Source organism: Sceloporus undulatus, chromosome 1 (genome assembly GCF_019175285.1).
Source record: "Sceloporus undulatus isolate JIND9_A2432 ecotype Alabama chromosome 1, SceUnd_v1.1, whole genome shotgun sequence".
Taxonomy (NCBI): domain Eukaryota; kingdom Metazoa; phylum Chordata; class Lepidosauria; order Squamata; family Phrynosomatidae; genus Sceloporus; species Sceloporus undulatus.
Window position 1 is genome coordinate 259270275 of NC_056522.1, and position 23547 is coordinate 259293821.

General features: G+C 41.1%; 2 protein-coding genes across 2 annotated transcripts in view; both read right to left on the reverse strand.

The window, feature by feature from the left end:
- LOC121926305 (acyl-CoA (8-3)-desaturase-like) overlaps positions 1-23547 on the reverse strand; it is a 575266-nt gene that overhangs the window by 381478 nt on the left and 170241 nt on the right. The gene's annotated exons all lie outside the window — the stretch shown is intronic.
- Positions 14480-23547, reverse strand: part of LOC121930500 (acyl-CoA (8-3)-desaturase-like) — a 32345-nt gene continuing 23277 nt past the window's right edge. The window contains exons 8-12 of the mRNA XM_042466906.1: positions 23247-23344; positions 21688-21784; positions 20616-20695; positions 19584-19709; positions 14480-18092 (exon numbers count right to left, since the gene is read on the reverse strand). Coding sequence (XP_042322840.1) covers positions 18041-18092; positions 19584-19709; positions 20616-20695; positions 21688-21784; positions 23247-23344 — 453 coding nt within the window. The 3' untranslated portion in view covers positions 14480-18040. The remainder of the gene's footprint in view (positions 18093-19583; positions 19710-20615; positions 20696-21687; positions 21785-23246; positions 23345-23547) is intronic.

The window sequence follows — 23547 nt, forward strand, 5'->3', positions numbered from 1 at the left end:
GGGACAATTGGCTTACACATTGTAAACTGCTTAAGGACTGCTTAAGTGCAGTGATAAGCAGTATAGAAATGTACTTGCTATTGCTATTCTGTGCAGATCCACTGTTGGACTCCCTCTAAAGGAACTGTAGAATCTGGTGGAAGTGGGATGAAGTGTACCCATGTACCCCCAAAATCTACTCCAGTTTCCAGCCAGCTCCAAAGTCTGTGTGGTGGGGGGTGGAGTGTTCTACTGTGCTGATGTTGTAGGGCCAGCATCATACTGAATTTCATTTTTTAATTTTTTAGCTGCTGCTGTTAGTACTATTGTTCTTGTCACCATCACCATTTCTTTTTTGTTGTTGTTTTCTTGGCAATGACTACTCATTTACATGTTTTGTTTTGTTTTGTTTTATTGAATGTTGTAAGCCACCTTGTGTGTGTGAAAACACAAAAAGGTGAGGCATAAACTGTATTAAAGAAATAAATGTATATATTCACACAATTTTCACACAAGAAATTCAAAGTCACAAAAATAGGCACAGTGCACCCACGTTATATGCGGGCGCGCTATACGCGGACTTAAGCATACACGCTCAAGCTGCGGGGTGCAAGAGGTGGCGTATGCATGCCACCACATGCATGAGCCCCATTCAAATGAATGGGGCTCGAGCACAGGCGGAATTCACCTTACGCAGGGGGGTCCGGAACAGATCCCCATGTAAGGCAAGTGTCCGCTGTATCTATTTTTAAAAAATCACTGGATGCTCTTTAGTTCAAATTACTATGATGTACCTGAAGGCTAAATACCATGAAGGCACCAGATCCTGTCTGGTCTTGGAAGTTAAAACGAGTTAGGACACTGTCAGGAAATCGAAGTACTAACCAGGACTGAACCTGCTTAACCTCCAAGATTAGAAATGATCTGGTGCCTTTAGGGCATTTCAGCCACTGCCATGCCTTATTTGTAGAATTTCATGTAAGGAAGGGACTCCAGATGTCTTTGTCTTCAATTTCTTAGCCTCTTGTGGTTTTCTCATTGCTTCTCCTTCTCTTTTACCACAGAAAAAACTATTAAGGAGGAAAAGATGGAATAGCAACAGAGTAGGGCTAAGAGCTGTCTTCTCTAATGCCCTCTTGTAACTACGTATCAAATTATTACTTATTTATTACATTTATATCCTGCCTCCTCTACAAAGATGGCATACATGGTTCTCTTTTCCATTTTATCCTCACAACAACCTGGTGAAGTAGTTTAGCCCTCAGAGACAGTGAAGATTTTCACACGACATCATTATATCGTTCCTTTATCGTCCCAAGGTGTAGTGAAATCATCATAACAGATAGACGATTCCAAAAGATTTTCACATGAAGCTGGTTCTTAAAATGTTGATATATCAGAATTCAGCAATAAATGATTACAAAAACAATTTCAAAAAAGTTGAATTGTTGAATTCTGATATATCAACATTCAAGAACACTAACAGCTGCATGTGAAAATCTTTTGGAATCGTCTATCTGTTATGGCGATTCCGCTACACTTTGGGACGATAAAGGAACAATATAACGATGTCATGTGAAAATCTTCAACGATGAGCCCAAGGTGAATGTCATGCAGAGGTGCTGCTGTGAGGGGGACAAAGTGAAAGCATTGCTCCCTCCAAATAAGAAATTTGCCCCTTATATTCAATTTTTCTTCATTTTTCAAATTTCTAGCATTGCATTAATTTAAAACTTCAGTTGAGCATTTCGAAATACAGTTTTGGCATCCCCAAAAAAGTGGCAGGCAACATTCCCAAGGAAATAATAATAATAATAATAATAATAATAATAATAATAATACATTTTAATTTATATTTCCCGCCTCTTGAAAACATAGCAAATAGAACAGTTCTGGGCATGGATGATTTTCAGTGTCTCATTCTCTAAAATGCTAGAAAAGTGGAGCTAGAAGAAAAATCATTTGGGAGGCAGAATTCTTATTTGGGGAGGTAATATTCTTATTTGCCTCCTGCATGGACTGAATGAAGGTTTGTGAAAAAGAGTTTGCAAGAGTCAATATTCATCAATCAATAGTTCATTGGTAGGCTGTTACATCTCTAATTAGAAGCTTTCAGAACTGATGAGACCTCTAAACATGGATGGCCATGAAGTCTCTTCTGTAAGCATCCAACATGGGGAAAAGTAGACTGACAACAGAGGTACAAATTACTCCTTCCTTCTCCAACCACTCCACTGGGCTTCTGTGCTGAACACACAGCGACTGACATCTTCTTAGCAGTATATGCGTGTGTACGTTTCTCTTATCCCTCCACATACCCTTTTTACTCCCTGTCAAGCTTGGCATTCCCTCCTTCCCTTCATAGCACCCAAAGACACCCTGGTTTATGGTAAAGCCTCTGAAGCCTCCTGCATTGCTGTTCTATGGCTTGTGGAGAATGGACAGGATCTCAGATAAGCTGTGTCCCTGTGACCAGAAGCAAAATTATTACAGCAGCACTGATTTCCACCAGGGCCCCCTGGAGGTTGCAGTGCTACTGTAATTATTACATGTCTGGCTACAGGGACATAGCCAAGTGATTCTCTGACTAAGTGCTCTCCACCAGGCAAGGAGTGGCTATGGGTGGGTGCGATCATAAGCTGTATGTATATGATTCAGACTAGTTATGTTCACATGCAGAACTACTACTATACTATACTAAATCATACAAGATTGAGGCCAGAAAGTGAAGACTCTTCGTGCACATTATTTAGCATAAGAAGAGGGTGGCTTTGCCAAGAAGGCTTAAGCTACTCTATTTCACCTCCATTAGCCTGTTACATTTCCAATCTGCAATTTTATTCAATTGTTTTACTTTATCTGGCCAGCTTTTATCCCATTAGAAGAAGTGGTAAAGACAGAGTGTAAACTTCCATCTTGCTGTTTTCAGCCCTTCATATGACTAAAAAGCTGGCTATTTAAACAACAACAACAGGAAAACAAGATTTGCAGGGGTGGGGGGGTTGCACAACTTCTTGTGGAGGTCTACACAGGAAAAAACCTGTTTGGGGAAAGCTGCTTCAGACCATTGTTTGCTAAGATTTAGATAGGTGAGGCATATATTTTTCTGAATAAAAATTGAAGGTTTTGTTGTTAGACCAGAATGCAAATTAGAACTGCCTTGCTCTGAGAGGAATCATTCACCTTTAAATGGTGTATAAACTGTAGCAAAACAGATGTCAGTTATCAGTAAGGCAAGAAAACTTAAAGAAGCAATGTATCTGCTGAATTAAAACCAAGAATTAACATTTATCAGAAGCAGGAAACCAGCAGGAAGGCATTTGTACCGTAAAGCTGTGAAAGGACTCCTGAGGACAAACATGGAGATTACAGAGAAGGGAGATTAAATGTTTCTGCATGTTAACACAAACTTAAACAAAAAGAAGTTGTATTTATTTAAAAAGCAAAATCAAGAACATGCACACATTGGGGGGGAAAGCCCTTAACTGTTCAATATATTTTTCAAAATTGTCCTGATATTTACTGTTTAAAACATAGCATCCACCACAAAATAAATTTGTGCAGAGCCAGTTTAGTAGTTTGAGCATAGCATTGGACTATGACTCAGAGACCAGGGTTCGATTCCTGCTTGGCCATGAAACCAACTGGGTGACCTTGGGCAAGTCACATACTCTCAACCTCAGGGGAAGCAATGGCAAACCTCCCCTGAACACATTTTGCCAAGCAAATCCTATGAGAGGGTCACCATAAGTTGGAAATGACTTGAAGGCACACAACACACACACACAAATGCTTTTCTGCCATTTACAGATGCAAACAGAAGGGCCTCTACACAAATGATGAAATGAACACACCTCATTTATTCACAATGACAACATTTTGAAACTAGTCAGGAGAACATTTCATTCTACACAGATATTTTGCAACTTGAAAGTTGCTACGCCTTAAGAAACAAAGGTTCAAAGAGAAACTGGAGTACAAAGCACATAAACTGGAACACATTTGCAGATTTGATGGTATCAGGTCTGAGCCCAGCAAGAATAGGGAGTGGTTTGTTTCTTGAGAAATTAATTATCTCAGTTGCTGGTTTATTATGAAACTATTCCAGCTGGTCCTAAACATGTTCACTAGGGCCAGATCATCAATTGTTCACTTGGTACATCTCCACCAGGCCAGGTGCTGATACTGAAGAACAAAGGTTTATAGTTTTTGTGGGTTTTTCAGCCTATGTGGCCATGTTCTAGAAAAGTTTATTTCTGACGTTTCACCTGCATCTGTGGCTGGCATCTTCAGAGAGTTAAGAGCCACAGATGTAGGCAAAACATCAGGAATAAACTCTTCTAGAACATGGCCACATAGCCCAAAAATCCCACAAAAAACTATGGATGCCGGCCATGAAAGCATTTGACTTAACAAAGGTTTAACTTGCTTCCTCATCATTCCCCATCATTAAAAAAAAAAACTTCCACTGTTTCTGTTATAATAATCAACATTTGTGTCAGGATTCTGTTAGGAACATCTGCACACATAGGTTTCTCTTATGTGTACCAATGTCCTTTTTCAGATACTCTGGGAACAGGTATTCTCTTCTTCTCTGTACAACATGCAAAGTCACCCACCCAACCTACCTATTGATAAGCCATTCTATCTTTCTTGGTGAGCAGGAAGACTTGGAGAAGCATCTGGCTACATCCACCATAACCAGACAAAAAATAATGGCATCACAAAGCACAGAATGGTTTGGAGGGGCTAATCAGTAAGCTGGAGGAGGTTATATGACTCAGTATAGTGTGGGTTCACATGTAGATATTTACAGTATGGTAAGGGTGATGTAGAATTGAGGCCTTTGTGTATTGCTTGCCTAACTGAATAGAAATGCATGATCTCAAACTGTAGTTCTCACCAAAGTTGACGGGTTGAAAATGAGTTCACACATGCACATTTTCCCCCTCACTACCTATTGTACTTGCCATTTTATTTATTGTTCACCCATTTATTTAATTTCTGTGTATATACTCTTAGACTAGCTCATGCATGTACATGAAGGGAGACCTATTTTGTGGAACTGCTCCAGAGTCCCCACCACCTTAAGACAACCTTAATGTTCACGATTTTGTGTGAATCTATGGAGTCATAGATGTAGTTGCCAGTGAGTAATAATTACATTTAGGACTGCTGCCTTCATTTTGCTTCACCACTTCTTCATTAGTGAGGATTGAGTCCTTAAGAGCTTGTTGAACCTTCAGCATTCCTCACCAAGGCTCTGATGTCTGGGACTGTTGTGAGTTGCAGCTCCACAATGACCAGAGGACACATGAATTCTCATAGGTGTTCTTACCTAATCAGATTACTATATCTTGCCTCTGAGGAAGAAGGCTTTTCCTCTGATGAAAGCTTCCACTGTAACAATGCTCTTTGTCTGACATGCTACTAGGCATTTTTGCACTTGTGTTTTCCTGGAACAGACAGGTCCAGTTATCCCTTGGGCACAAGCCAAATATCAAGAGATTCTGCCCCAGAGCTATTTGCTATATTGTATTGTATTGTATTGCATTGCATTGCATTTAATGTATACCTCTCCTTTTCACCAGAAGACTGGAACTTGAAGCAGTTTACAAAATAAATACAAGTTAAAACTTATATAAGGCTCTTCCAGAGATGTGTACAGATGATAGAGTTCTTGCAACATTGCTCCTTGCTGGGTATTGCCAGTGGCTGTGGCCACCTCTGCATCCACTCACTGACAGAGCAAGCAAGACAGCTCAGTGGCTTCTGCTCTATGAAACCAATGTACAGGTAGAGGGTGGAGGGGGCAGCAGTGACTGCCCCTACTCTCCTTGCACAGAATGACAAAATCATAGAATTGGAAGAAACCTCAAGGGGCAGCCAGTCCAACTGCCTGGAAGACAAAATCAAACCACCTCCAACAGATGGCCGCCTAGCCTCAGTTAAAAAAAAACTCCAAAGAAGGAGCCTCTACCACCCTCTGTATTCTACTGTTGAGCAGCTCTTACCATCATGAAATTCTTTCTAATATTGAGGTTGAATCTCTGTAGTTTGCAAGAACAGAAGAACAACTAAGTCTATTAATTAAACTGCACCAGGTGTCCCCGTCAGCAGGATACCACTACTGCTCCCCAAACATCTGCCTTTGGGCAGAAACAGGCTGAGGAGTTCACCTGTGTCCCTTTAAATGCTGAAGAAATGGGATGAGTGGGGCAAGGCTCAGTGGGAGGAGAAAGGAGAGGCCCCAGGTTTCAAATTTTATTTTAAAAATTAAATTTAAATGTCTTTTATTCTTTTAAAATCGCCTTTAAAAACATTACATTTTACCAAATCTTCACTGTAACCACATGAAACTATGTATAAGTAAATCCATATATTGTACTGTACGCATATTATATTGTAATTTAAAGGTATAATTTTAATTTTGCTAGTTATGCCACAACTATTACTATTACATTTAGTGATATGTGGGAATTGCAATTTAAGAGTAACATTCATACAAAACACATTACTAATGATTCTGTATGGTGTGGTATTGGTCAATGAGGCATGACACCAACCCTAGTGATGCCACTGGTCAGATCTCTGTTCTCAAGCTGGTGTTGAGTTTGAAAACTTATTTTTGTGATCATTTGTAGGCAGTTTCCTACAATCTGAAGTATAAAACTTTGTCTGAATAGATGCAGCAACTCTATTTTAATTCTATTTGAAATTAAACATCTGTTATGCTTCAGTGTAATTCCATTTAAATGTTGATTTTCTACATATTTTAATTCCATTTTCATTTGTATGCCACCTTAGGTTTTTGTTTTGTTTTGGGTGGTTAGCCAAAAAAGCAACTTTCCCAAGCCATATGCATACCTCCTGTATCATCCACTCTTCTCCACCCACTCAGTCAAGTTACAGTACCCTGACTCAGCTGAGACAGCAATACAAACAATAATCGGCAAGTACCCTGGATTGATTTACATGTTCTTGAGCCAGAAGGGAATGGGGTGTAGAGAGAGCAGATGAGTGGGATGGAAGCAAAAAGGGACAAGATGATTAAAATCCAGGTTAGAGAAGAATGTTTGGGGCTACAGTGCTTGCCTTAGGAGATTATCTCATGGGGGATGGGATCGCTCCCCTGTCCTTATCCCGTCCATGACCCAAGTGAAAGTGATTTCACAAATCACTTTCACACTGCAGCTGGCTGAAAAGCACTGTCAGCTGAAAGCACTTTCAGCCATCCTAGTATTAATGGGTTAAGCCATTGATACAAAAGGACAGGAGAAAGCACTTTCAGCTGATGACTGAAAGTGCTTTTCAGCTGGCTGCAGTGTGAAAGTGATTTGCACACTTTCACTTGCACTTCCTTGCCCAGTCTATGCTGGGTTAGATGTGAAAGTTCTTCCTCTGATCGGAGCAGGAAGGATGGGACAGGGACAGGACAATGATGTCCCCACCCTCCTGTGATAATCTCCTAAATTTGGGATGATCATCTAAATCATATACAGCAGAAATTGCTGTTTCAGGTATATTGGTCACCACAGCATCTTTTTTTTTAAAGGGTTATCTAAACCAACAAACTATTGGAAATGTAATACTGCTAATGCCTCTTTAACACTTACGTGTTGGAGCTGTCCCATAGTGGTCTCATATTGGGTGAAAGCAATTTGGTGGATGATCTTGGTCCTGGAAGGCTCTTTAAAACAGAGAGATGTGCATATTCATTTGATTTATTTACCTGTATCTTGCCAACTAACAAAGGAGCAGCAAAAGTGTGTTTACCTTCTGCTCCTGACTGCTAAAATATTGTTATTTTCAGATGGGAAAAAATATCTTTATTCCACCTGTGATTCAGTGGATTGAAGATCTACAAATACTTGCAATCTTTGAAAGATAGATATGCAGATAAAATCTACAAAGGGACTTCTATTTGGACATTTGGTTAGAAACATACTAACATGATTGTTTTTTCTTTCGTTTTCATTTCTCCCAGTTCCCACTGCTGCTGCCTCAACTATACAGCAGTGGTGGCCTGCGAGATCTAGCTGCCTTACTAGGCCTCGCTCGCCTTGGATGGGGCTCAGGGCGGGGCCTCAGCCAGCCGACTGGGCCCCAAGTAGCAAGGCCTCCCTTGCAAGGCCTCTCCTCCAGCGGCGGCAGAGCCATGTGGGGACCAGCCGGCTGCCTGAGGCTCCATGCCGCACAGCAGGCAGTGGTAGTGGCGAGGTCTTGCTGTGGGGTCCTCCCTCCTTGGGGCCCAGCTGGATGAAGCCCCTCACCCAGTGGGTTTGTATGGCCAAGTTGGGATTTGAACCCTGGTCTCCCATTTCCTAGGCCACCACACCATGATGTCCCCTCCACTGCACTTAAAGGTACAGTACTTATTTATTATTTGTTATTGTGTGCCTTCAAGTTGTTTTCCACCTTATGGAGACCTTAAAGCAAACCTATTCTGGGGTTTGCTTGGCAAGATTTGTTCAGAGGGGTTTTGCCATGGCTTTCTTCTGAGGAGGCTGAGAGAGTGTGACTTGCCTGAGGTCACCCAATAGGCAGGGAAGCAAACCCTGGTCTCCAGAATCCTAGTCCACCACACAAAGCTACATCCCAAACGTCTATCCAGAAAGAATGTCAAAATGTCCTCCATTCTGAGCATGAGTGAGAAGCATGGATTTATACTGTTTTTATTAATGTTTATGTCCTCCATTTTTCTTGAACATCCTACAGTTTGTCCTACATCATGCCCTACATTTTGTCCCGATTTTGTGGAAGGGAATTATGGCAACCCTGTGCAAATCTCAGTAACATCAGTTCTTCCCATAGAACTTAAGTGGAACCAACTTTTTCAGAATGGGCTGAGGCTTGCTTTAGGAATAATTACTTGCCTGCACTACAACTCCCAGAACTTCTTAGTCAGTCAGTAGCCATGCCAGCTGGGAGATTTTGTGAGCTTCTGTCCAGAACTACTTTTTGTAGCTCTGGGTCTCATCCAGTTATGGCCACCTGTGGTAACAGGACTCCAAAGCAATATAGTCACTTTGACAAAACAGTCAGACAGTGGTTTTATCAAGAATTTTGTGCCAAGTATCCAATCAGCATGGAGATGAAATGCCTCTCCCCACCTCTCTTGACTCTCATGAGAAAAAACAGCATGGTCAAACTCTGAATCACTTTACTTTTCAATTTACTAATTGATAGGCTGCCTCTGCCATGAGCTTTAATTATTGAACTCTGAATATGGTACTTTGAAAAGTTGTTGTAGAGGTTTCCTTGTACAAATATGCATACAGTACTTGCATCAGCTAAAGCAACAAGCAAGTAGGACAACTCTGTTTCAGAGGAAGCTTTGAAGCCTCTCTGCTTACACCTACGGATTAGTAATGGAGCACATTGCAGCTCTCTATCCACTTCAGTAGTGAGTCAGTTCTGTGTTACACCTCCTTCTCCTTTTGCATAGCAGCCCAACCAATGTTGCAACACAAGCTCTGGAAATAGGAAGGAGCAAAAGTGTTATGAGTAGGTGTGAGAAACAATGGCACTAGGCTTGGTATCTTTGGGTGTTTGGCTATCAGGGTGTAGCCTAGTCTACGTGCTTTGCTGCAGGGTTTTATTCCCACTTGGTTATACTGTCATCTCTGCTCTGGGAGACTGAGGTTGGCACTGAAATAACAGATGCTATCTGGTTAGTCACCTCCTGATTTGTATGAATCAACCTGAGGTCCTCCAGATGTTATTGACCATATTTCCATCAGCCCTAGGTAGGAATCCAACAGTGAGGGATTATGGGAGCTGCAATGCACCCTGAAATCCCAGAGAGCTGCTGACAATATAAGCAAGGATCTCCCTCACTATAAGGCAATTTGATATTTTTCCTACCAGAAGGCCTCAAAATAGATCCAAACCCCCTCCATTCCCCAGTGAGGTTCCAGGATTATACTCCTAACCAGTATTAGCCTCAAGATGTAAGTATTTTCTGTCTAACCATAATGGGAAGTCAGGAGAGGAGTGAACAAGATCCCCCCACCCAGCCCAGATAATGAGCAAAACATCCCCCATCTCTCAAAATAGAAATCCAAGTAAATATAAAATGTAATGAAATAAAAGTAGACCAAAGTAATAAAAACTGTTTCATTTTTTAAATAAAAAATTTAATTGTTAATAAAATCTACCTATAGATTCAGTTTGACAGTTTGCATATTTCAAAATAATGTCAATTTTATTATACATAACAGAAAATTTGCCATAAATATGAAAAGAAACTACTTCCTAAAATTCTACTTCATCTGGCTTTATAGAACATTTGTTTAGCTCAATATTCCCAACTTGTTTTTCCTGTCATTTCACAATCCCAAGTTTAAAATCCATAAAGCTCAGCTGTTCAAATGAAACAGTTTCATTTCAAGCCATATGTACTAAGAGGAAACAAGCAGAGTTGTTTGCATATATATAAGCTGTCCACATAGGAGCCATCCAAGAGCCAAAAACAGGGAAGAACACTGCCCTTCCCCCAGTCTTCCAAGGCAATGTTTATGCATGTGCGCTTCCCTTGTACCAGTGGAAAATGTCACCACAAGAACAGAGCAGCATGCAGCCTATGGTCACAACTGCATTGCCTCTACTGTAGCCAGTGCCATGTGGTCTCTTTATTGGAAGATCTGTCTGAGGATATGACTCTCTATGTGAAGGAATTCTTGCTTTGAACTGTTGTGAGGAAGGTCCCATTGTTTTGGGGACACTGGTGTGCTTCTTGTGTGCTGTGTGCCTTCATGTTGTTTCTGACTTATGGCAACCCTAAAGCAAACCAAGGTCTGATTTAGAGCTGTGATAAGAGATAGCAAGAGCCTTCAGGTTCTCCATCAACCATCAGCAGCAGATTGCCCAGATACAGAGGATACCAGAGGCCCATTCACACTGCAGAATTATACTGTTGTTATCCCACTTTAGCTGCCATGGTTCCATTCTGTAGAATTCTGGGACTGGCAGTTTAGCAAGGGCCATTTGAAATTCTCAGCCAGGGAGCTTCTCCAGTCTATCAGTCCCAGGATTCCATAGGATGAAACCATGGCAGTGGAATAATATCACTGTCCACAGATTCTGCATCCACAGATTCAGCTATCCACAGCTTGAAAATACCCCCTCCAAAATGACAAAAACAAAACTGAAAGCAAACCTTGATTTTCCTATTTTATATAAGGGACACCATTTTGCTACACCATCATATATCATGGGACTTCAGCAGCAGTTTTGGTATCCATGAGGGGTTCTGGAACCAAACCTCTGCAGATATCAAGGGCCTACTGTAGAAGTGTACATTGTGAATGGGTCTCAAGCCACCATCCATCTCCCCACTCTGATGAGATGTATTTCCATTGAAATTGTTATGTGCCTTCAAGCTGTTTCCAGCTTATGGTAACCAGCTTATTGGGCAAGTCTATCACAGGGTTTTCTTGCCAAGATTTATTCAGAAGTTTGCCTTCCTCTGAGGCCAAGAGGGTGACTTGCCCAATGGGTTTCCATGGCTGAGCGGAGGATTTAAACCCTCTTCCCCTGAAGTCCTAGTCCAACACCTAACTCAAACACTCAAATACCATGCTAGCTCTTGTTTTGCAGCTACTGACACATATTAGCACATGCCAGTATTGTGCATCTCTTTTATGTCATCACTTCTGATTTTGTATTTCCTCTCTTTTGGTGATATGTGACTTGGCAGACTAATTGGATGAACTACATTTGGTGCCTTAGAGTGAAAGGAAAGCTAGATCCTTGCACTGTCACTCAATCAGAGATGTAAATCAGGAGACACTCCAGATGTTCTTAACTTGCAAACCTCAGCAGTCTTTTCCAACAATGGGCAGGGGAATCTGGGAATTGCCTTCAACATCTGGAGGGCCACCTGCCTCCTACTACCCTTGCTATAGATCAGCCATGAACCCAAGACAAGACACACCTCGGTGTGCTGCTTTCGGCAGGTATGTTTGAGCTTAGTCCCTTTCCCTAAGTGGCTGCTTCAGATGGTGCAGGGAGCCAGAAGCCAAAATGATTAGGTTCAGAGGAAAGGTCTTCTAGGACCAATCCAATGAAATGGCCACTGTATGTGGCAAAATGAGTGTGGGCAATTTTTTAGTTGGAAGAGGAGGGTGGATAGGAAAACTGATGGTGCAAGAGCAAGTAATAAAAACAATGTGAAAGATCTGAGAAGCATATACAAGATCATAGCAAGTATTAGCCCTTAGAAAACATATGACATAGGCATTAATACAGAGGCACAGCAAGATTTGGCAAGAAAAGATCAAGTATGCAAACAAAATGATAAAATGATAAACATATAGTTCCATGTAAGTGGAAAGCAGTGATGGGGAAAACATGCTTACTACCAGCTCTGAGAGGCAATTAAAGGGCTCAATCCTATCAGTAGTCCTCAACTAAAGTAGACCCATTGAATCAATCAATCAATCAATCAATCAATCAATCAATCAGTCTTACATAAGTGTTAATTTACCAAGTTCCTGTCAATTCAGTGGGTCTTTAGTATTTAGACCAGGGGTAGGCAACCTGTGGCCCACGGGCCGGATGCGGCCCTGCAAGGCCTTGGGACCGGCCCCAGCCCGGTCCTGCCACTGATTGCCGCAGGGGCCTTTGGCCTCTCACGCGCAGGCGCAAGGGAGGCAATTGTCTATAGACGCCTCAGAAACGTGCATTTATATTAACATTTTTTTTAAAAAATCAGCAATTTTTTTTGCGTGTCCTCCACTTTTTTTAAAAAAAAGTGTCCACCATTTGAAAATGTTGTCTTACATCTGTCCCGGTTTATTTAGTTATTTAAAAAAAAAATTAAAAATTTAATTATTTATTTTTTGGCTTCGGCCCCCCAGTTGTCTGAGGGGCAGCAACCCGGACTCCGGCTCAAAAAGGTTGCCTACCCCTGATTTAGACCATAGACTTTCATGTCTAAATTAAATGTTATACAAGGTAAGATGCTATCATTTGCAAAGGCACCACCTGAAATGTTGTAATATGAGTTCCAGCAATCCATTTTTTCATTCTGTGTGAACACAAGTGCTAGTGTTATCATGGCTTGCCTTGTGCATCAAGACCATACACCATCTCTTTCATGCAAAAGAGGTTGCTTAACCAATCTGGCTTCCTACACAAAAGGATCTCAACCCTAAATGACTGTGAAGCCAACAGGAAACTTGGACAAGTTGGTTATTATGCAGGTTTAAGCATATTCAGTATCCAGATTTCCATGATCTAGCTGGCTATAAAACAAGTGTGGAGAACCTCTGGCCTTTCACTGGCAACTCCCATGACCACAGCCAATGTTGATTATGGAAGCTGTAGCCTATTCCTATGGAAGGCCAAAGTTTCCCATTTCTGTTGTAAAAGACAAGCTTGGATGGTGGCAAGGGAGCATTCCATTCTACCCTTCAGCTTGAGATCCAATATACAAATGAGGAGGACAAAATCAACGAAATAGAAAAATAGCAAATCTGTATTATAGTTAGAATGCCTAGAGATAGATAAGGATGAACTAGGGAAGAGGACCATTTGGGTTATAGGTAACAGAACAGGTCAAAGAGATCTCTTCATGGCATTCAGGGCCTGTTTATTGCTCTTTAGTGGTGTCAAGATATCTGCATTTACCCAAAATAAGGAAAGTGGAATGCCATGCTGGCACAGTGAGTGAAAACAGTCCTGATGAGAGAATTGATGATGGTACCCACAAGGGATTTGAAAATGTATATGTTTTTGTAACTAATGAATGAAAAGGGGTGTATGTGTTTAATTCTATGTATCCAATCAATACAGTGGTACCCCGGGATACGAAATACCCACGTTACGAAATTTCCGGGATACGAAAAAATCCCATAGGAAATAATTGTTCCGGGTTACGAAGGTTTTTTCGGGTTACGAAAAAATTTTTTGTGCTTTTCGGCGCTATTTCACACGAAATCGCGGCTTTTCCCCATTAGCGCCTATGGGTTTTCGGCTTGCGAAGGCTTTTCGGGTTACGAAAGCGGCGGCGGAACGAATTAATTTTGTAACCCGAGGGAGCACTGTATATGGCTTGCAAGTTCTTTGTCTAAATTCCTATAAAAAGGTATGTCACCTGCATATCGGGGCTTCAGACCTTTGGAAAATATTTCTCTGAAGCCAGCCAGCTAATAAACTGCTGAACTTACATTCACTTCTAGTCTCCCTGGATTGTCTTCTGAAATATCTGCAATACAGCAGTGGGGGCTGTATTCACCTATTGCAACATGAGGATTTTTTTCAGACCTTTTCAGGTGCCCAGCTTACAGACCAGAATGAGCTAGCCAGTATGGTACAACTATAGGAAGAAAGGACCCATTTCTTACACTGTCAAGGGCTTGTGTGGAGAAAAGCAACCATTTCTATGGTCCCTTCAGCTATACATTGAAAGTAGGAGGGGCTTCCTATTAATACACTTGAAGAAACAGGAGGAGAAAAATATAATGGAAGAAACAATGAAATAAACAACATATCATTTACTTAAACTACTATTCTTTATTCAACACTTGCTTCATCATGTAATGGCAGCTTCAGTATCCCCATTTTGGGGGGTGGGGAAATGAACAGAAGATATGTTGTTTTTATCCACACACACACACCATTCTTTTAACATGAGCCAAATTTAATAGCCCCCTTTTTAAATTATACACACCCAGCAAGTTGAGCTGGGAGTAGAATCATATGCAAACTCATCATACCCTTCTACTCTCTCACTTCCACACTTGACAGCAGATCTGTAGTAAGAGCTCTTGAAACATATTTTGACAAATAATTGGTGGTGGCCCAGATCAACTTGTGGGGGGGTGTGTTCTTTCCTCCACTGTTGTTTGCCCACTGAAAATACTACCATTAGCTGCTTTTCACACTTTTATGAAAAAGGTATGCCCACAGCCTGCATACAATAGCTATTACTTATCAAGACAAACAGTAACACAAGGGCAGCTGCTGGGAAAGCCAGCATGGGGTAAAGGGGCTCATTACCCTCTCTCTACCAGCACTGTGCTCCCCATCTAGAATATTATCTGCAAAGATATGCATGGTCAAGTTAAGAAATCTGTTATTATGTGCATTCACGTCAACTCGGACTTAGGGTGGACCCATCACAGACTTTGCTTGGTCAGATTATTAACAGGAGTTTACCTTTATCTTCCTCTTAGGCTGAGAGAGTGTAACTTGATTAAAATAACCCAGTGGTGACTTTTCCCAAACCCAGAATTCTAGTCCAACACTCAAGCCACTACACCATGCTTGCTCTCCTATTTAAGTTAAGCAACAACTCTAAACTGGGGTGGACACAATGTGGCCCTCCAGCTACTGTTGGACTACAACTCTCAACATTCTCCATCACTGACCATGCTGATTGCTTTGGTGGGACTTTCGGCCTTCAACAGCCAGACTGCTAACTGCTCCATCCCCACTCCAATCTACAGTACTGTCACATTTCAGAAGTTCCACCCATTTTTTTGTTTTTAATCTTTGCTATTGTATTTAGTCCTCTCCTCACCTGGCTCCCTAAACTAGAACTTGTGCATAAGTCTACCCCTATTCCTACTTTGCTGTTAGCCAACAATTTAAGAAGGCTGGGTTGTCATCTCATGTAGTTTGGCTTCACTTAGAAACTTATCAGGCTTGCTGGCACACTGCAACAGGTGCAATGAGGACATTTATTTCCAAAAGAATGAAGACTGATAGATGCTTGCTTCTTAGCTGATAGTCAACACATACCAGAATCAGCATCCAGAAGGAAAGATGTAGAAAAATGCTATGGAGTTTCATTTTCTATGAAACAACATGCCAAGAAATGCCCCTCCTTTCTCCTGCACTCACTTTAGCCAGCTCTAGTGTCTTGCATTGGTGATATCAAATGTTATAAGGTGACATGCTTTCTCTGCCCCACAAGACATCAGTGGGTGATACAATGTACTGGCTTGGTTAGACGGCTGCTCCCTTGCAGGCTCTGTAGACTAGCTAGAAGTCACCTGTCGACGTACAACAATCCCAAGAATTTCAGAGGATTTCCTTAGGCAAGGAATATTCAAAGATGGTTTGTCTATACTGCTTGTCAAAGGGCACCCTCTCCTGTCCAGAACCATAGGGATCAAAGCACTAGGCAAGCCAGTACATTGCATCTCAGTTCTGTCTTATATGATTTTCCTTAAGGAAAATTAGTGAGGCCAGCAGTAGGAAACAATGACTCTCTTCTATCTGCCACTTTCAGTATAATTAAATTTCCATTCTACTTTGCAGCTCATGCAGTCAGATTCCTATCTGTTGTTGAAATGTAAGACAACTCAGATTTTGGAACAGGGCTTTTATGCTTCCATGTGAAAATATAAAATACACTTTCCTGTTGGCTGCCTTTGGAGTAGGATCAAGAGCAAGATCCTGGGAATCTATTTCTCAGATGGTACAGTCAAATTGCAAGAAAGAGAAATATCACCAGGAGGGAACATTTGTTTCACACAGGTGAAATGCCCTACTTAAATCCGTTTCATTATCTAGATTGTATTTGCATGAATAAGCAGCTAAGAAAGAACTAGAGAGCAAAGGCACTTCTGGGGAACCATTTCCCATTTTTAAAAAAGGATCATTTAAAGCAGGAATGGGGATCATGTGACCCTCCAGATGTTACCGAACTGCAACCCCCATTAAACATGCTGGCTATGACTCATGTGAATTTGCAATCCAATATCTGCAGGACCTTATGATTCCCATCCATGATACAAAAAGATCCCTGAAGTAAACAAAGACTTAATGAATTTTCCCCTTAATGTAGAGCAAGCTATCTTCCCAAATTAGTATCTTCTGACATTCTGGTAGTCAACTCTCTTTGACTCCAGTCAATCATGAACAATGAGCAGAGTTCTAACCCAAAATATCTAGTGGGAACCAGGTGAGGAGCAGCTATCTTGTATAGCCCAGTCTGAAAATCCCTACATAGAAGTATCTTCAGTTCACATGGGAACATCCTCTCTCTGAGGAGCACATGGTCCAGAGATTTTGTCCTATTACTAAAGTAAAGGTAAAGGTATTCCCTGTTGACAAGTTTGTTGTGTCTGACCATACAACAGAATTAATGCAATGCAATTGTGTGACACAGAAAGAGCCCTTAGTAATTGAACAATAGAGTACAGAAAGAGTGCCACTCCATGACTGCACAAATATAGCATCTGGCTTTTCGCTGGAACACCTGGAGGCATATTAGTAGCTGAACTAATGGAGCAGAGCACCAATTTCCCTCTGTGGCTATGATCAACCATCAGTCCATCATTTAACATTCTTTATTGTCAACAATGGTCCCATGTTGGCACATAGGTAACTCTGGCACATCTTTATATTTGGGAGAGAAATACAGCCAGGAATATAATGAGTTCCTGAGCAAAGAATGCAGATTCCTTTGCCCAGTTCCAAAGTACAGCCCTAGAACTCATGCCCATTTAATTTGGCAGTTCTCACAAGGATACCCACAGAGTTTGGCTTTTGTAGTCACATCTTGTCTCTGTGCCTACCTTTCTCCAAGGTCAAACTAATCCATTCCCATCATGTAAAATCCGATATTCTCAAGCAGCAGCCCCCTTTCTCGGCATCTGCATTTCTTCTTCTTCTCCTCTCAGCCTCATTAATCATATTCTAATCATGTACTTGTTCATTTTATTCTGGGACAAAGCAAGGCCAGCTGGATACCAAGGCAACAGAAATCCTAGGGATTCCTACATTCAGATTTACTTTCAAACATACAAAGTTCAGTGAAATGGCACAGGGAAGTTTGCTGGCCCTTTTCCTGGACCTGAAGGATCTCACTTTGGTGAATGTGGGTTTCTAAAAGGACATCTCTGTTATCTTGTTCAAGAGGAGAAAGGAGGAGTTGCAGGAATAAAGGGGGAAGAAAAAACAACACCTCAAAATATTACACCCAGGATTCAGGTCATCCAGTGCCCACTTCAATTAAAGTAGGTCTTTGATCTCTTATCTTGTGGGAGGCAGCAAGGGTGAGGAAATCTGCATCCCCCTTCCCCCATACAATACCACTTGCTTCTTATTTATTCAGGTATGCATCCAGCCACAGCTCCCCTGAGTCCTTCAGTGAGCTGGAATAGAAAAAAAAATACAAGTTCAAACAGTTCAAAATGTGTAAGAAAGAAAAGCACACCAAAAAAGTCCAACTAGAGCAAAGAATTCTGAACACTCTAATTAACCAGCAAGCGGGTTCAGGTAATAGAACAGAAAAGCCATTGGGAGACAGGGAAACTAGCATAGAAAACATAAGGAAAGGGCAGCAACATCTCATAGGGAGAGTTACAGGGCTGGTTCATACCCACATGTTGATCATTTGGATGCAGTCATCACATAGTGACTTGCCAGAAGGCATGAAGCCATCCCTTAGCTTTTGTGCCATCTTAGTGCAGAGCTTGGAAAACTTCCCTTCTGTGGGCTACCATAATTCCCCAGTCAACAAGATTAGTGGCCTTACTGTCTGGTAGATTCTGAGTGTCATTCAAAGAAATGAACTTTTGTATATTGTCAGATTTACAATTTGTAAGTCACTCTGGCTGTGAAGCAGTATATAGATACTCTAAATAAACAAATACTGTAAATACACACTCTCTGAAGATGCCAGACACAGATGCTGGTGAAACATCAGGAATAAATGTTAGAACATGGCCACATAGCCCGAAACACCCACAAAAAACTATAAATAAATACACTGTTTTGGTGTATTTTTTCAGAAGATTCAGTTTACACTAGTGTCTATGATCCAACACAAAGGATAATCAGTGTCTACAAAACATTTTAACTCAGACAACCTTCCCTATTCAGACCAGGAAGATTTGTACAGATTCTATGCTCATTCAATATTGGCAGGATCTCTTCCATTGATTCTTCTGTGCAAATTCTAGATATCTCCTTGCATGCTCTGATGCCACAGTGAAGCTGTAATCATGAACAAGATCCATGATGTGTGATTTAACCACAGAGCCATGCTACATACCTACAGGTGCATAGAAAAATGTTTTCTCCAGTAAAAATAAAATAAAATAGCAGGCCTATATTCACAGTTTTCCCACTTTCAGGTGGGTGGGGTTGAACCCCTCAGCCTCATGAATGTGGGGGCCTGACTGTACTTAAAATTACATCACCTGCTTTGTATAATGTTTCTGAATGCAGTGTTTGGGCCCTTAAGGCCATATCTTCAGAGGAACTGAAAACTTAGTACACACTATCCCTGGCCCTAATGATGACTTCTATAAAGGCTACAATTAGGCTCAATCGTCTGAAATTTTTACAAAGGATTTTTTTCCCTGAAGAAGATTTTTTCCTACTGTCTGTTGAAATTATTAGAAGAAGTGGGTAGTGCAAAATAAGGAGCCTTTACCCTCCAGATATTTTGGACTATATGTTCCACAGTCGCTGCCATCACTGGCTATTCTGGCTGGAGCCCATGGAAGCTGAAGCTAGTATGTGAAGGGCTAGAGACAAAAGGCCCTAAATTGTCCCAGCTTCCCTATATGACTTTCTCCTTTCACAAGATGTCTGAGGCATCTTCCCACATAAGCCCTCTCACCTTCGTGAATACTTACTATACAATGTCTGCAAAGGCTCTCAGCAAGGGCTTCGATTGATACTCGATGCCATATTTTGCACATATCGACTTCACCAAGGGAGCAACCTTCCAGTAGTTGTGCCGAGGCATAGTGGGGAAGAGGCTGAGGAGGGGAAAAGAGGCACAGGTATGGTTTCACATTGCTCACTTCCTCTTCTGTGGGACTCATGCGAAAACTGACTGTGAAGCCTGCCCTAGAGATGCTCATATCTCCCAGCTTAACAACCTCTTTCCAAGGCAACTGCATAGCTGAAAGTTAAAACCCTAACTGAAACACTGGCATCTCTTTCCTGATGGAAAATTTCTATCAACCATAGTGGAACCATAATCATGGTCCATGATGGCTATTTTAATATCCCTTTTAGCTCTATCTTTTGATCACTCCCAAAGTTGACCATAAGATGATGATGATAATAATGATGGATGATGATGATGATATTTATTTATATCCCACTTTTCCCCCAAAATTGGCACTCAAGGCAACTTCTTTAAAAAACAATACAGCTAAAAACATACAAAAGCTTCTGAACACTTAAAAGGCAGCCTTATGTAGAGCACATTACAGTAATCCAAGCAGAATATAACTAAGGCATATACCACCATGGCCAGATCTGACTTATCAAGAAATGGGTGTAGTTGCCACACAAGCCTCCAAGTAAACGTGTGTCTTCAGGGAGAGTTTAACCTCATCTAGCACAGGAGTTCTGTAGGTCACCCTTGAGTCATGTCAAGGACCTAACAGGTCAGTTGGGCCTATAACTGTGTAGTCTCCACACCATGAAAAATCCTAGCCTCTTGAGTTGGCTGGTATGTCTCTTTTCCAGCACCTTTCAAGGTTACTTAATACAACATGAAATATGGGTCACAGGCTGCCCGTTGTCAGTCCCCTCCTTCTGAGGGAATATTTTCCATTCTTCTTCATAATCTTCTAGGCCTCATAACAGCCAATAGCACAGAGATGGAATCCCAAGAAGTCTTCCTGTCCCTCAAAAAGAATAGGTTTACTCACTGGTGCTCAATCTGGAAATTCAGGTGCCCACTGAACCAGTCATTGAATAAGGACTGGTCTACATTGCATGTTGCCTGGAGCTGGAGAAAAAGAAACAAATCACCACATTAGGTTATTGCAACATCACTTGTAGATGGACATTTTTGTTAATGGTGACATTCCTACACCTTCTATCCTGGCCCAATGGTATCCCTGTCCCTGGTGTCACCTAGTGTGGGAGGCGTGGCTTCTAAGGGGTAGCAGGAGTGCTTCTGAGGGCGGTGAACAAAAGGGTGTGGCTCAGCCCTCTCCTTCACTGGTCCTGTGGCACCCCTCTACACATGAGTAGAGTGGTGTCATGTCAGCGAGGTTTTGAATGTCGGCCCTCTCCTTTGCTGCCACAGCAGCATTCTCCTCATGAGTGGCACTGTGGCAGTGAGTTTGGTGTGTGTGTGGAGAGGGCTGCCACCACTGCAGCAAAGCCAGGAGGGGTGCATTAGCCCCTCCTCACCATGCAGGAGGAGTAGGGCACAACTGGGCATCATCCCTCTTCTGGGCTATCACCTGGTGTGGGCGACATCCCCCTAGTGACACCACTATTGTAGTCTAAGAGTCTTTCATCATGGAAACAACAGAGGCAAAATAGCAGCAGTGTGGAATGGATGTAGGAAGTTCCATGGGAACTGCTGGATAATTACATTGCAACTGGACTTCTAACTCACTATATTTCCTATCCGTATTCTTTGCAGGAAACACTCAGAATAATGGGCATGGAATAGCAGCATGCCAATGAGATGTTTCTTGGTGGTTTGACATATTGAGTTAAGCTTTGATCCTCCAGATGTTTACTACAATTTCCACAACATTTTATCCGCTAGCCATGCTAGCAGGAATTTGGGGGAAGTCAAAAGTCCAAGACATTGGGAGTCAAAAGTTCCCCATACAAGTGACATCCACCCCTTACAGTCACCCAAGGTTATTCTCCATCCCCTCTCACTTCAGGATGTGAGACCTTTTCATGATTGTTCCTTCTTATTTTCAGGTCTCTTTTTAATAATCCTAGCAAGCAGGGTGTGTGTGACATGAAGCTCACCTGAGTTGATACCCAGTCCACATTCTGGTCGTAATCAATGTTCATTGGAATGTGGTTCATTTGGGTCACCCAGACAAACCAGTGACTCTCAATGATTCTGCATGAAACAAGTAAGTTAATGAGCACATTTCCACTCTTCCAAAATCTATACCTATCATTTTATCGAAGTAGCTTTAAAAGAAGCCAGAAAAGCCAGTAGAGACACAGAATTAGAATTATTAAAGAACTATTGTTAGGCAAAAGAAAGTGAACAAGTTGTGGAAAGTTGTGTTGATGAAATATTGAACTAGAACTTGGCAAATGAAGGTTAATAACTTCACTGAGTTAGGAATTTATTGGATAACCTTGGACCAATTACTTCCTGCTAACCTGACCTACTTCACAGGGTTATTTTGAGGATAAAGTAGGGAAAAGAAGAGCCATATACATTGCCTTGAGTTCATTAGTGGAAAGGCAGGATATATATTTAATTAACTATTTAAAAAATTATTTATCTGCTATCAAGAAAGAGATCACAGAGAAAATATGCTCATGATTACTCAGTATAGACACTTTTACCATAATCATCCTTTATGATTGTTAGCATGCCATAGAAATGTAAATTATCACTTATTCCTTTCTCACTCACAAGAACAAATAATTTCAAATGTTTTCTCCACGCAGGGTGACATTACAAGAGTTTTTGCACATTTTGAATGATTTTTTAAATCAAACCAAAAAGCTGTTTTTAAGATTTTTTTTAAAAGGGAATTATTTTTAAAAAATCAATGGTTTGGTGCAAAAAATGTGTTCATACAAAACCTTTTATTTGCACAAAATATTTTTTTCATATTTTGCCCAAAAATTTTTTGCAAAGCAGAAACTTTTCACAATAAGTCCTTAGGCGTGTGAAAAATCACACAGCTGTTAATTATTTTTCTTGCTGTGCTGTTTCAGTATCCTTTCTCATTGAGGATGGGGAATTATCTATGCATTCTTTACATTCATGACCTAATACAACGATAGCTTACCAGGAAAGGGTTTGTATGTTCCATACTTTTATGCAGCCCAAGGAGTGAAATGGTCATTCGGAGGGGAAGCTCATCTTAATCTATATTATGTATTGTCAGGACCCAGGCTACTTCAGATTAGTATGCTATTAACAAAATTCAAGTCATTATGGGGGATATGGAATGCAGATAGAAGGTCTTATACCATTGCAAAGCTAGGGAAGGCACAATGCTTCTAACACAATATATAGAAATACCCATACATACATACATACATACACCATCCCCTCTTAGTTGGGTTTTACAAATCACTCTCAGAGTAAAATGAAATATTTGGATGGAACTAAAGATGGGAACAGATCATGAACATGCAGGGTGAGATTACAAGAGTATGAAATATTCCAGGACTTACAGTCCAACTACTTTTCTAAGTTTAGGACAGAATCCTGGATTTAGCACAGTTTCTGTATATTTGTGCATGTGTGTATGTAAGGAATTATGTCTAAGACACATTGCATGGTAACCCTAAGTAATAAAGAAAAAGGAATAGATCCAAATTTAAAAACTAACCTGACCAAAAGGAAAAGCCCAAGAAGGCCCTTCAGATCCAAAAAGAATGAAAATGTCAGAAAGAACCGGATATAGAAAGTCACCATCCAGGCCAGGTCCTGACACAAAGAAGAGAAGAAAGAGTCTGAAGAAGGCAATGTTACAGAACACAGGCAGGGCATGCACTCTAAAGACCATCTTTATAGCCTATACAGTACTTGGGCTCTCATGAAAATATAAGCCCACTGTCCCTATTTGCATAGACATATGCATATATCTATACACACACAAAGTATATGTATGTACATATATGTCAAGTTGA